Source organism: Phycodurus eques, chromosome 14 (genome assembly GCF_024500275.1).
Source record: "Phycodurus eques isolate BA_2022a chromosome 14, UOR_Pequ_1.1, whole genome shotgun sequence".
NCBI classification, from domain to species: Eukaryota; Metazoa; Chordata; class Actinopteri; order Syngnathiformes; family Syngnathidae; genus Phycodurus; species Phycodurus eques.
This window is the reverse complement of record NC_084538.1, coordinates 1,615,821-1,630,268: the sequence shown is the minus strand read 5'-3', so window position 1 is coordinate 1,630,268 and position 14,448 is coordinate 1,615,821. Positions and strand designations below refer to the sequence as shown.

At 46.4% G+C, this 14,448-nt stretch overlaps 1 protein-coding gene across 1 annotated transcript in view; it reads right to left on the bottom strand.

Annotated features, from left to right (window-relative positions):
- Nucleotides 1-14,448, bottom strand: part of eif2ak3 (eukaryotic translation initiation factor 2-alpha kinase 3) — a 32,844-nt gene that overhangs the window by 2,016 nt on the left and 16,380 nt on the right. Inside the window, exons 2-17 of the mRNA XM_061696126.1 lie at nt 13,656-13,785; nt 8,650-8,844; nt 7,854-7,984; nt 7,518-7,779; nt 7,132-7,297; nt 6,560-6,685; nt 6,347-6,469; nt 6,046-6,272; nt 5,410-5,519; nt 5,067-5,189; nt 4,846-4,995; nt 3,824-4,409; nt 3,255-3,428; nt 1,965-2,138; nt 1,786-1,887; nt 1,022-1,084 (exon numbers count right to left, since the gene is read on the bottom strand). Of these exons, the coding sequence (XP_061552110.1) occupies nt 1,022-1,084; nt 1,786-1,887; nt 1,965-2,138; nt 3,255-3,428; nt 3,824-4,409; nt 4,846-4,995; nt 5,067-5,189; nt 5,410-5,519; nt 6,046-6,272; nt 6,347-6,469; nt 6,560-6,685; nt 7,132-7,297; nt 7,518-7,779; nt 7,854-7,984; nt 8,650-8,844; nt 13,656-13,785 (2,842 nt within the window). The remainder of the gene's footprint in view (nt 1-1,021; nt 1,085-1,785; nt 1,888-1,964; nt 2,139-3,254; nt 3,429-3,823; nt 4,410-4,845; nt 4,996-5,066; nt 5,190-5,409; nt 5,520-6,045; nt 6,273-6,346; nt 6,470-6,559; nt 6,686-7,131; nt 7,298-7,517; nt 7,780-7,853; nt 7,985-8,649; nt 8,845-13,655; nt 13,786-14,448) is intronic.

Here is a 14,448-nt window from a genome sequence, read left to right as displayed (position 1 = left end):
TGCGCACCCATGTATAATACTCACCCCAAAAGTTGACCTCAAAATTCTGGAAAACCCTTTCACCCATGTCGAATGTATTTTTACAATGCATGATTTTGCTTATACCCAAATGATCAAAACGAAGTTATTATCTGAATTTGGTTAGTTTTTTTCAAAGAATTATTCTGACGTTAAGCACTTTATTTGAACACATAATACTTTCTTTTTAGTTACTTGCTCTTATTTTGAAATTCACAGTCAGGCTTTTATTTAGTAAATAAGAAAACACACAGTTGTGCTCATATGTTTGATTACCCGGGCAGAATTTGTAAGATGGATACAATTCTTTAAAAAAAACATGAAGGGCCAGGCGAAACACATTCCATTTTATTTTAATGGGATTCAAATTAAACTGTCAAGCATTTCAGAAAAGCATCATCATTAAACAAAACAAACATAAATAAAGTAATGACTGTTGTTGTTCAGTCATCAGTCGCATTTTAAAAATAAATAAATAAATAAATAAATTCACAAATTCTGCCAGGGTATGTAAACTTATGAGCGCTACTGTACATATATGCAGTCATATGTACTGGAATGAAAGTGTAGGCTACACCTTTTTCATAACCTCTAGGTGGCGGTAGCATATTGGAACGAAAGTGAAGGCTACACCTTTTTCATAACCTCTAGGCGGCAGCATACATTTATAAAATGTGAAATTTTCCATTTTCCCCTATACCCATGTATAATACACACTATTAACTGGACAATTTTTTTAGGAAATAAATGCGCATTATACATGAGAAATTACGGTAGATCTTGAGAAAAAAAGTCATTTTTGCGGGGAAGTCAAATATTAATTTTATAAGAGAAAAGTCTCAATTTTATAAAAAAAAAAAAAAAAAAAAAGTCAACATTCCCCCAAAAATAAAAAACGTCAGTAATCTTGTCCTTTCAATTTAATTTATTTGTAATCCACACGTCAAAATGTATTTCAAACAAAAAAAGTGTTTCCAGTAGAGGGCAGCAGAGGGCCACTGACCTCATGGAAGTTGTTTTTGGAGAAGGATTCCGGGAACTGGAGCGACCGGACCTCCGTCAACGTCTGCAGGAAGACAAGACGAGTCCAATGAACAAATAAACGCAACAAAAGTCTCATTTCTTTCTTGGTTCTTTTTGTCAAACCACTGACACAATGGGAATTATCATTTAAGTCCATTTTGTTGCATTGTGAGTGGATGTTTTTCGTCTTCTGACTTTTCTATAACGGGTACAAAATTAATGGAGTGAGGTTCCTCAGGCAGGTGAAGTTAGCGCGATATTTCATCCCAAAATACGGTCAATTTGAACTCAGAGAAGATTTTTTTCATCTGTGGTTTTAAAAAAAAAAAAAAAGGGTGTCAAGTGAATGGAGTGAGGTTCCTCATGCAAGTGACGTTAGCGCACAACAGTTCATCTGAAAAATCCTGTCGTGTATTTTTAACCTTTTAAGTGGAAGATTTCATTGTGACTATGCAAAAAATTGGTGCAAAGTAAACAAGGTTCCCTCGGTGGTTAGGTTAGTGCAAACTTTTGTCACTATACTAAAAACAGGTACATAATGAGGTTCCTCAGGCGAGTGAAATTAGTATATCAAACACCTGAATAATCCAGAAGGCTTTGCTACATTGCAAGTGGATGATTTCATCTGATTTTGTTAGAAATTGGAGCAGAGTGAATTGAGTTCCTCAGGCCACTAAAGTTAGCACAACACCCCCCCGCCCCAACCCCCCCCCCCCCAAAAAATCCTCACTTTTGTTGACTCACCCTCACTCTTTCCATCTGCGTCCGAAACGGGTAGAGCAGCTCAAACAGGATCAGGCCCAGAGAGTAAATGTCCACTTTGTGCGAGTACGAGTGTCCGGAGAGCTACCGGGGGAAGAACCGGGATTATAGTCTGAAGTCACCTGGGAAGCGCAGAACAAGTTTTTGCTGTGGTGACTCACCTGCTCGGGGCTCATGTAGAGCTTGGTTCCCACCTGGCCCGTGTGGCGCGTGAGGAGCGGCGCCGGCGTGAGGGCGCACTGCTGGCGCTCGTCCTCCTCGTGCTCCATGGCCGTCACCAGGCCCAGGTCGCCCACCTTCACCACGTCGTCCACCGTGAAGAAGATGTTGGACGGCTGAGGGAGACGCGGCGCTTCAGTACACCACTCGGCAGAGTCACCGAGTCATTTTCACATTAGCAGCGGATCCCCGACTCGAAATTACATTTTAGGGGGAGCGAAACATTGAATTTGACACTTCTTTTTGTGTGGCCAAATTTTGTATACATTTTTTTTTTGTTGTTATCTAGAGATAAGGCACAGAATAACGTGTTTTCCTACAACACAAATTGTTGTTTAGTGAATGGAGTGAGGCTCCCCTGAGTGGTTGAGGTTAGCACAACCCTAGATCCTGCAAAATGCACTCAGTTTTTTTAACTAAGTGCATTTTTTATTTTCTAATTTCTTTTTTTGAAAGGGTATAAGGTGAATGGAGTGCGGTTCCCTATGCGGGTGAAGTAAGCACACCAGTAAATCCATCAATTTTGTTGCATTATGAGTGAATGTTTTCATCTTTTGACGATGCTAAAATCTGGTAATGGTGAATGGAGTGAAGTTAGCCCCACACTACATCTGAAGAACTGTCAATTTTTTTTACCTTGCAAGTGGATTTTTTTCATCATCTGTGTTAAAACAATCGTTAAAGTGACTGGAGTTATGTTCCTAAGGCAGGAATAGTTCAATTAATTCTACATTTCAAAAGTCCTGTCAAATAAAATCTTTTAAGTGGATGTGTTCAAGTTCTGACGATGCTAAAACCGGTATAAGGTGAATGGAGTGAGGTTCCGTGGGGCTGGTGAAGTTAGCATACTATTACATCTGAATAATCCCATTAATTTTGAACCTTGTTCAAAATTCTGACTACTCTAAAGCTGGTGAAGAGTAAATGGAGTGAGGTTACCCGGGCAGGTAAAGTTAGCGCAACGCAGCATCTGAAAAATGGCGTCAATTTTGTTGCCTAGTGGATGCATATTTTCGTCCTGGCTATGCAAAAACCGTTATGAGGTGAATGGAGTGAGGTTACTCAGGCTGTTGAAGTTAGCACGTCAAGAACTGACTGGCTTTCACATGTTGACATGTTTGGCTAAAGCAGCCTTATTTTTCCGCTTGGCTTCTTATATATTGAAATGAGTAGGTTTTACTCTGAGCCTCAAGTTCCACTGCTTTTCTGTACATTGTTTTTCCAGGGTTTACCTTGAGGTCCCTGTGCATGAGGCCCTTGCTGTGCAGGAAGTCGACGGCCTCTGCGATCTGGAGGAAAATGTCCAGACACTGGTTGCGCTCCCTCTGCTCAGGCAGGCAGCGCTGGGCCATCCAGTCCTTCAGGTTCTCCTTGCGGCACAGCTGCATCTGGATGTACAGATACACCTGCGGACGGAACGCCTCCCTTTAGCGTCGTTTGCTCAACCTTTACGCAAATTAGTGTCGTCTGCCTGTCTGGTAATCGCAATTAAAAGTTGGTCGCAATGGGACAAAAATCTCTAGGAGGAGTTTGTCGTCGAAGGACACCCAGAAATGGCCAACGGAACCCTAAAATGGCTGCTTGAATCCAAATTGGCAGACATACTGTGTCCTTTAGGGCATGACTTCTTGAGACCTTTTGGTGGGGCTACTTGTAATGGACAAGCAAACCAAATTTCATGTTGCCAATTGAAATTGGCTTTGGGGGCTGAATTGTTTTTTGTCCAACTCTAGAGGACGCAAATGAAAAGCCGGTTAATAATGACAAAGAAACAAACAGAAGTGGCATCAAAATGGCTAACCTTGGGAGAAGATAGCACTCGCTGGCAGGGAAGAGTGACGGGCAACGCCAGGGCGAGCGAGTTGGGCCGAGGAGGCGAGGAAGAGGAGGGCTGGCTGTTCACAGGCTGTCGGGTGCGCGAGGAAGACAAATTGTTTTTTCCGACGCCGGACGGTTCCGGACCGGTGGCGCCGGAGGCCGAGTCCTCCTCCTCGTCCACTTCCGCTTCAACCCCGGCGTCCCGGTCGCATCCCGAGTCCTCGAAGACGATGTCGAAGGAGGACGAGGTGCAGTCGCTGGGGCGGCGCGGCGGGCACAGCTCGAAGGAGTCGGGCGTGTCGGACGCATCCGGCTCGGCCTGGCTGTCCGGCTCCGACCCGAGGCTGTCGCAGCCCAGGAGAAGGTCGAAGGACGCGCCTCCGTTGACGCCCGACCACACGGTGGCGTCGGAGCTGCCGGAGAGCGGCGAGTGACGATTGTGCCCTATCGCCACCGGATCAGCGGCGCCGGGATCCGGGCCGCCGCTCGGCGACAAAGAGTAGGACACGGGGACTTTGACGGACAGCGCCTCCATGCGGTCTACAAAGCTCATTGGGGACTCGGTGGTGCTAAAAAACAGGAAAACGTCAAGTCAGACCGAGGTCATGTTAAACATGCTTCTTGGCAAAAAAAAAACCTTACACCGATGGAAAGCCTGTTAATTACCCTTTCAAATTCGTTTGTGGGATGAGCAGCAGAGCTAAGCATGCGTGTAGTGCTTGTGAAAAATCTATTGTACCAATGCCAAACATCTCATTTTGCTAATGCCATTGAGTTTTGGTGATTGGATGGTTGACGGGAGTTTTTTTTTTTTTTTTTTTTTTTTTTTTTTTTTTTTTTTTTTAAAATCGCTCCGCCATGTGTCAGTGGTGTAACGAAAGCCGTACTCGACTTTGTCCGAGGAGCAGCGGGCCCACAAAACTGAGAAACGGGGCATGAAAAGTGTGCTTCTTGATAGCTTACACCTGGGAACTCTTAAATTGTGAATATGTCAGTCAGTCTGACCTGGTGTCTTGCAGCCACCTGTGGTCCATCTTCTCCTGCCAGCCCTCGGGTGGGCTTTCCTGCCAGGCGTTGAAGTAACGGATGATGCCGGGATGCTCCAGCTTGGCCAGCGCCTTCACCTCCCGCATCACCTTCTCGCGCGCCACCTCCCTGGAGGACCGAAAGACCGCGTTTGAACACCAATGTCAGGACCCGAGGACTGCGGACGGCAGGGGCGCCACCTGTTGGGCAGCCGGATCCTCTTGATGGCGTAGTGGCAGTCGTCCACTTTGTTGCGCGCTTCAAAGACCACGCCGAAGCCCCCGCGGCCGAGGCACTGCACGGGCTCGAAGTCCGTCAGGTACCTGCAGAGAGGTAGGCACACATCAGGATGGCCGCTTTCCGCTGGGGCCCATTTGGGCGAATTCTCCAGAAGGAGTTCAAAGTCCGCGTCTTGGAATTCGACGATTGGTGGACGTCGTGTGCAATTTCGGTCTCCTTGAGACTTTTTCCTGCATCCTGTCATGATCTTAGTAGTCGCACTGAAGCGGTTAGCGGGACTGGTGATTAACGCCAATGACGTACCTGGACACATATTTGCTGGAGCGCGTCTCCTCGGCGACCGGCTCTTTGGATTCGACAACCTCCAGGTCGGTCTTGTCGGTCTGGCACTGCGTCTCAGACTCTTTACGTTGCTTTGGATGGGCAACAAAAAGGAAGACATGAAATAAACTTGAAATTGACTACCAAATAAAGACAAAATGACCATGTTGAGTTCCAAAATCTCCAGTTCTGATTGTTGCTCTTGTAGAAATGGATGGTGGTTTAGTCTATATGTACCCTGTGACTGACTGACGTCCAGTCCAAAGCGCTTCTCTGGCCTCAATTTACTTGCCTTCCAAGGTGTACCCAACTTCTCTTGCTTGAAGTCAACTTGGATGGGCTATAGTTCAGGATGTACCCTGCTTATTTCACCAAACGTCAGCCGGGATAGGCTCTAGTCCAGGGTGTACCCCACTTCTGTCCGCTAAAGTCAACTGGGACAGGTTCTAGTCCAGGGTGTACCCCACTTCTCTTGCCAAATGTCAGTGTAGGCTGCAGTCGAGGGTGTACCCTGGCCTTCCTTTAGGGTTCTGATTGGCTCAAATGGCCTTGAGGATAAACTGCGCCACCTGTTGCTTCAACATGCGGACTGAGGGTCCTTCTGGGGTGCGGTCTTACCCTGACGCCGACCGCTGCCGACGGGTGGAAGAACTTGCGCACGACGTAGGTGGTGGCGGTGATGCAGAAGACGATGGTGCCCAGGATCTCCTTCCACCAGGGCAGCAGCAGCACGGGGTCTTTGTCCCTGGCGCTCTCGGGCTGCGCGCCGCTTCTTTTGATGACACTCACCGCGCTGTCCCGCTTCTCCCGGTAGCGCTTGCCATAGAGGAAGTAGTAGCCGTTGTCTGCGGAAGAACGACACGCGGGTGCGTGAGCGTCTTAAGTCGACGAGCTGAGCTTCCGGGGTCCAGAGCCTCACCGTAGGGATACTGCAGGATGGACAAGGCTCCGTTGCTGTACTCGTCATGGGAGAACTTGTCGTTGTTCAGACACTTGTCAAACTCGTCGGAGCCGACCAAGGCCGGAGTCCGAGACGGCGAATCTGTGGAAAAACAGTGCGAGGCTGGTCACGTGTCGCGATCCCGGCTTTGCGCACATGGAGAACGAAGCAGAAGGAAGCCGCTCGACTCACGGATAAGAGGCTTCCATTTGACTGTGGGAAGCGGAATGATGTCCTTCTCGGACCCGATGGCTTTCGACGGGAACTTTTCTGTGATCCTCACTGAGGACTGGAGGTAGAGTTGTCCCTGGAACATCCCTTCAAGGGAACAACATGAGCAAAAGTAACTTTTCTCTTTTTTGAAACTGTTTTGAAAGTGTGCTGCAGTTCTCCTGCAAGTGGGGGTGTCGCTACGGCTGCTATTGGCTCGGACGTTCCCGCTGCATTTCTTTTTTTTTTGCCATTGCCATTCAAAGATTTTAACACCGTTTTGAAACACCTAATTTCTATTTTCATTTTATGTCCAATACATTACCGTAATGTTTTCTTTCGCCTAAATTTAAGCAGTGCTCATGTTTAAATTGTGCATGATGCTACATTGGGTGCCAATAATATTCAATATACTTTTTAGGAATACAAATCTCGTGTCTCGCTTTTAATAACCAGGCAACTTGGGTCTACTACGCTATTTCATCTTTTTTTTTTTAAATGTCGGTCGTGCGGAATTCCGAGATTTCCTGCGATGAGCACGGCCGCACGCGTACCCAGGTAAACGCTGGACGCCGAAGCATCTTTGGATTTTTCCGGACCGCCGTCGTCATCCTCTTCATCCGTTTCCGACTGGTTGCTGTAGGCCGTGTCGTCAAACAGACTGATCGGGGTGACCTTCCCTCCGGCCACCAGCCAGGCGGAGGCGATGGGAGTGCAGAACTGTAATGAGAGGAGTACTTTAAGATTCAAAGTTATTATTTTGCCATTGCAATGGCATATTGGACATGGTTCCTGTATTTTATTTTGCATTTTAGTTGAATATATAATTAAAGAAAACGTTAACAAACAAATGTATGCAAGTACTTGACTGAAAATTTTTTTGTTTTGAGGCGGCGGGGCGGGGCGTCCGCGCACATTCCCGACTTTCCCGTCCACCCACCTGATGTTCCCAGACCAGCCGTCCACCATGCTCGCCGCTGAAGGCCATCACCTTCCAATCGGGCACCGACACTTTGATGACCAGGTCCAGGTTGTGGCTCTTCTTCTTGTGCGCCTGTTCTTTGGACTCCTCCGTGATAATTCTCTGCCGCTCCCCCCGCCACCAGGAGTCGCCTTTGGCCACCTCGCCCTCCAGCAAGTTGATGGCCGACTGCGCCTCGGAAAGGAGTTTCAGCTCAAAGTTTCCCACGCTGAAGTTCCATCTGGGGACACAAAACGGTGACATTGTGATGGGAGGTTGTGTACAAAAATGCAGCAAAAGGAAATGACGACGCACTTTTCCATCCCTGAGCGGGGCCTGATGGCTCGGACGGTCTTCTGGGTCCTCTGAAGCAGGAGCACGTCTTCGCCTTCAGTGTCGTCGGCGCCCCAGCGGCTGCAGCCGACCGCGGAGCAGATGTAGCGCAGCTAAAGAGGAGAAGGACGACGCAATCTGGCTTCAAATGGGCACACGGGTGCCGATAATTAGGCACAGACAGATTATCGGCCGGGCCGATTATCACCGCCGATATTCAGCAGCATTTTGACACATATCGGCAGCAGCCTTTTTCTTTTTTTTTTTAATCCAATGCCAGTTCAATATCCATTTAAAACTGGCTAAACTAAAAGGGAAGGACTTTATAACATGCAGTTGAGCCCGGGAGCTCCCTGCACTTTTTGTTAGAATTTTAAAACAAAGATGTCTTACGTCATTTAAAAAAATAAAAAATAAAAAAAAAAAAACACTTGAAAAGGTTTTACAGTTTTGAATTATTCAAAATTTTAACACCAGTATTTTTGTCTTTTACCGCAAATGAATATCGACTCTCAGCCTCCTTGACTACCAAATATCGGTATCGGCTCTGAAAAAAACAACAACAACAAAACCTATCGGTCCACTTGTACCGACAATCCGGCTGAATTTGAGCCTTTTTACTTTACAGTGATCAAAGTCAGCAAATTGCCAATTAAAAAGACGATCTCGAGAGGTCATCCTTTGGTGCGGGTTTCCTCGTCACGTGTGGGGTCTCTCGAGTCTAAAAAGAATCGCCATGCGCGTATCCCGTTTGAGTCAGGCCGCTCGCAGACCTTACCTTGCCGCTGTAGGCGCCCAGGCCGTAGGTGGTGAGCGACTTGCCGCCGACCAGGACGGTGTCGTCGCCGATGCGGTAGGACGACTCCAGCAGGGACTCCACGCTGAAAGGCACCGCCTCCATACTCTCGCGGTCGCGGTTCCACTGGAACAGGGCGCCGTCCAGAGAAGGGATCACCATCTTGCTGCCAAACACCTGACAGCGGAGACAAACAGGAAAATTGATCGATAATAAATAAATAACTATGTAATATACAGGATATGCCAAAATCAAAAGAGCACTTTAATATTACACTCGTAATCGGGAACTTTAACGTTATTGGCTGCGGACGCCCGACCTCGGCGATATCTTTTGCAATTTGTACATGACCCCGCCACGCGTGTGCCAATTTAACACGCCGGTAAAACGGCAGATTTGCCCACGCCGGAAGTGACGTCGTGGTATTGCACAGCTGCGATCAGACCTATCAAATTTGTCTCACATTTCTTGCAGCTACATCGTGATAATAATACTAAGAGTGATTTGTTTTTTTGCTCCCTATAATTGCGATATCACACACTCAAGAGTTTCGGTTCAAATCAAGCAACTCGTGCAAGTCCCACAACAAGATGAGATGCTAAAAAGTGGCACGCATCCACCCACAAACGGCAGCTCAGCACTCAATCCACAAGCTCACTTACACAATTAAACCACTGGTCTGCATCTTTAGCAGCAGTGGCTATTATAGAATAAAGTGCGTAAGTGTGTGCGGTAGGCTCGACAGGATGACATCATTGCTAAAATCTGACCCCAATCCTGACAGATCAGCATCAGGGATTGACTCATTTAGTGACACAATCGCAACATTCCGGTGCATTTTTTTTCTCCCTGCGTCCCAGTTCTGGAAATCTGCCAGACTGCAAACACCGAGCGAGAGTGGAAGATTTATGGTGGAATGAAAGCGCCACAAGCTGATTTAGTGGCCGGCGGGTAGAGGTGATGTCATCTCTTCAAGATGATGAGATTTCGTGAGCTAATTAAAAGCGCGTTAACGACGCAGGAGGCAGGAGGAAAAGGTTTGCGTGCCTTAATTCGCCCGCAACGCCGCTCGACCCGGAAGCCTCCAGTTGACGGACCGCTCCAGTTCGTCCGTCACAAACGCTCGGACTCGTACGGGATTTTCTTGAGTTGTCGTTGGTTTTTGAAGTTGGAACTATGAAAGAACATTGCCATTTTGATGTCTGAGGCTGAGAGTTTTTTTTGTTTTTTTTTTCTTTAAATAAAAGTATTGATTGTATTTGGATGTCGAAGGCTCGGAACTAATCGCCAACCAGATTTTTGCAACAACATGCAATTGAGTAAATAAAGCAAACTAAATAAATAGAGAGACGCAAATTGGAGCAAGTGGGGAGGAAAATGTAGTTTGTGCTAAAAATATCCACGGTCTGGCCTCCTCCGCTTCCGCCACGCTGGAAGAATAATTACTCGCCAGCTGGTTCGCTCGGACGCCATCCATCACCGCCGGACGCTCGCCTATTCATTCATTCATTGTGTGTGTTGTCTCCAATGTGATGACATCATCTCTAGTCCAGAGCATTACCTCACTTTCCTAATCACACACACACACACACACACACACACACACAGTTTATCCCTTTACACTCACCAGCATGACTCACTCCGCTTTGATTGACACCTTCGTCCTGACCGTTCAACACACACACACACACACACACACACACACACACACACACACTTCTTTTTCTGCAGACAAAGCTGTTTTCTGTTTGTCGAGCTAAAAAAGAGCAATAAAAAAAAGAGAGCGAGAATCGGCGCACTGCGGGGGGCGCAGCAGGTGACTGGCTGCCTCCTCCCACGGCATGTCGGGGGCCAGCCAATGGCGCGGCGGCAGACCCCTCCCCGACGAGACCCTGATCACCGAGCAGACTGTCTGAGCGTACGCACGCGAGTGCACCCCGACATAACCGCGTTAGCCGGGGCCCGCGGCGGGCCGCGCAGCGTTCATAAGAACACGCATAAACACAATGACACACACGCGTACACACTCTCCAGGAATCTTAAAAGATGTCACGGAAAAGTTGCCAAGTTCATGGCTGAAAGGCAGACTTCCTTCCGCTCTGTCACACTTCCAACGCGAACACGTCAAAATATTCGAAGTTCACACACACACACACACTTTATTCCACCCCAAATCCAAAGTGTACGACTTCGGGGGGGTTTGAATTCAGAGTTTCCCGTGAGTAATTGTGATGCTGCGAACGACTTGAAAATTTGACACAAACATCCTCAGAGGGCTACATCAGCAAACCTTGGAGGAGGTAATCAAGTTAATTCATTAGTGTGTTGCTGAGATGCCTAAAACCATCTATGTGAGGATTAAAGCGTCCGTGAAATCCTGTTACAAATCCTTACATTATCATTTAAGGACCAGGAGGATTTTTGACATTTTTATACACCGTTTGAGGAAACGGGGGCGAGAAAAGGCGCATCAAATAAATACATGTGGGGGAAATATGACAGCCAGCGTGACAGAAAAATCATTTGGAAAGTGCGCCAAAGTTTTTCGCTTGCTTGTTTTTTTTGCTTTGTGTTGCAAACCAAAATTTTTTGTTCCAAGCGACCTTTGGAAATGCCGCCGCTCAATTTAAGGAACGAGACAAAACAGCTAAACGCACAACTACAAAATGAGATCACTCGCACGGAGCAACTGAAGACTCCAGGTCCTGATGTCACTCACTAAGGCCACGCCCCTTAAAGGCATACACCTGCTCTATCATTTGCAGATATTTTAGGATGTTTCTTATTTCTTATTCGTCACACTTATTCCCTTTTTAGTATGTTTGTAACTTGTCCATGAGTTTCCAGAAAGCCACCTATGTAAAAAAAAAAAAAAAAATCATAATAATAATAATAATAATAATAATATGAATGGGCCCTCGCAGTCACGGGCACATTGGGGATCCACTGAAAATGAATGGAAATGCCATTCATACATTCCAGGCCCCCCAAAAAATACATCAACATAAATTTGTGGAAGCTTTTATTATAATAAGAAAATTAAAACTTCACAGTATTGTGCTTGACTACAGGAAGAACAAAAATAACTTTTGATGCGCTCTGATGCGAAATTAGGCCTATTGGGGCCCGAGCAGCGAATAATAAGAAGAATGTTGGCAAATACAATCGGGACGTCGCAGTGGCTGCTGCTCAGGCCCTAATAATAATAATAAACAACAATAATAAATCCAAGACACATACTAATTATGTATAGTACTGACACTTTATAAAACCAATTTACTTCTTTACATTCTCTTTTATTTAGTTTTTTTTTGTTTTATGTTTTTATACATGACAGTCATGACAGTATCTTCTCATTCACTGCCGTGGACGTTTACATTTGTCAACCGGAATCGAATCATTCACTGCCATCGACGTTTCGATTTATCAAGTAAAATTTTTATTTTACTTGATAAATTTTATTTATTTAGTTGAATGAATTATTTATTTATTTAGTTGAATGGCAACTTTTGCAGCACTACTCGTGCTGCAAAAGTTGCCATTCAAGGTGACATCGACGTTGAGATGTAAATCGGAGTTTGAGCTGCACGCCGCTGCGAGGTTCCTTCAGGGGTTTTGACACTTTGGAACCTCGGAGGAGCACGCAGGGAAGAAGAACATGAAAAAGTGCTCCTGACGTCTTACATCCCCAAACAAAATTCTAAAAAACCCCAAAAAAACAGTACGTCTCAAGCAGGAGCTTTACTTCTAAATTGAGAACAGCAGACTTGACGAGAGCTGCTCACGTCTGTGTTTCCACTGAAGTATTAAGTTGGAAGAAAATAACAGATCCATACAACACCAGGCTGCGCTATGCTAACTGCAGTGGGGCGGGCCAAACACAGTGCTGAATGTTGATTGGTGGACAGAGAATGGTCAGTTAGAGAAGACATTATTACATTATTAAACCAAGACTAACCTTTGCTTGAAACCCTCATTTTTGCCTGAAACCTTATTTTAAAACCATAACCTTTACTTGAAATCCTAACTTTTGCTAGAAACTCGAGCAACAGGCTTGAAACCCTAACTGCAACCATTATTAAACCCTAACCTTTGCTTTTAGGCCTCATTTGAATCCCTAACCCCGGCTGCATACCCTAAATTGAGCTTGAAACCCTCCAATTTGTTTCAAACTCTTACTTGCAACCCCTTTTACAGCCTAATTTAAAACAGTAACCTTTGCTTGAAACTTTAACCCTTTAACCAGACTTTACACCCCAATTTAAATCCCGAATATTTGCTTGACAAACCCTGACCCCGTCTTGAAACCCTATTTAAAACCCAAACCCATGCTTGAAACTCTGAGCCTGGTTGTCCCTGGTGTGTCACGTTAGGGCTTCAATCCTGGAATAGGGTGTCAAGCAAAGGTTAGGGCTTCATTAGCCATCTCGTCTACACGCGGACGGACGGGACCACTCGGTAGAAAGCGGTCTCTTGAGACCGTGACTTTTAGCGCCTCCCTCCCAACACCACGTTAGCACGCCGGGCCGGAGTTGACATAAGGAAGCGAGCGGCATCTGGAGCCGTCGCCGCGGCGCTCCGATGCGGGCGGTTTAAGACGACGCGTGTGCGCGTGGAACCCGGGCTCCGACTGCGTTTGAGAGTGTAAACCTCGGCGCTGAACAATAGAGGATAATCCTCCAGGCCAAACGGCTCCTCTTCGGGGTGGGGGGTGCGCAGCATGTTTACATGTTCCAAAACGCCAACGCCTGCTCGACTGTTCAAAGTGCAGCGAGTTCAGTGGCTGCTCTTAAAGGATTGGGGGGGGGGGGTCCTTTGAGGAAAAGATGCATCCTTGACCCCCAAATGGGACGTCAAGGCGATGGGAGGTTTTAATCTTCAAGAATAATAGTATCGAGCATACGGCCCGTCGCTTATGTGACCGTGAACGGCGGTCCATTAATCCCACGGCGCCGGTTTTGGAAACTAAGATCAAAGTCAAGTGGTACCTCGGGCTTGCTGAGGCTGGAGGACACCAGGCACCCCGAGCCGATGTCCAGGTCCCACTGCTTGCGGCCCTGACGGTGAGGATCCAGCGCGGAGATGCGCCCGTCCAGGGTGCTGATGATCACCAGAGACCTGCACAAATAAGACTTGGGATTGGCTTTCCAAATTGATAGTTATGGCACTAATCCAGGTTTCAACTCCTAATTTGAAATTTGAAAACTTAACCCGGGAACGAAACCCCAATTGTAAACCCTCACTTGAAACACTAGCTCCAATATGAATCCTTAAATTTGTCTTGAAACCCAAACCTGAAACCGTTCAAACCGAATTCGAAACCCGGTCCCTGTCTTGAAATGCTAATTTGAAACAATTACTTGAAACCTTAAAACTGTCTTGAAACCAAACATAGAAACTTTAACCCTGACCTGAAACCATAATTTGAAACCCTAACCCTGACCTTGAACCTTAAACTAAAACTCCAGTTCGAAACCCTATCCGTGGCTTGAATTCCTCATTTGAAACAATTACTCGAAACCCCAAACAGTGGTTTGGAAAGCTAATTTCAAAAAGTAGCTTGAAACCCCAATTTGAAACGTCACTTTAAACCGCATCCACTCCTTGAAGTCTCAGCGCCCTTTGCACAATGGTCATTGCACCGGACTATTGCAATATGAGTCGTCCGAACTGCTCTAAGTGCTCGAGGACTCTGCATCTTTTTGCACAATTGTTTTTTGTCAATGTCTTTATGTCTCCAAAGTGTTCTGTCAATTGACTGTTTGTTGTACTAGAGCGGCT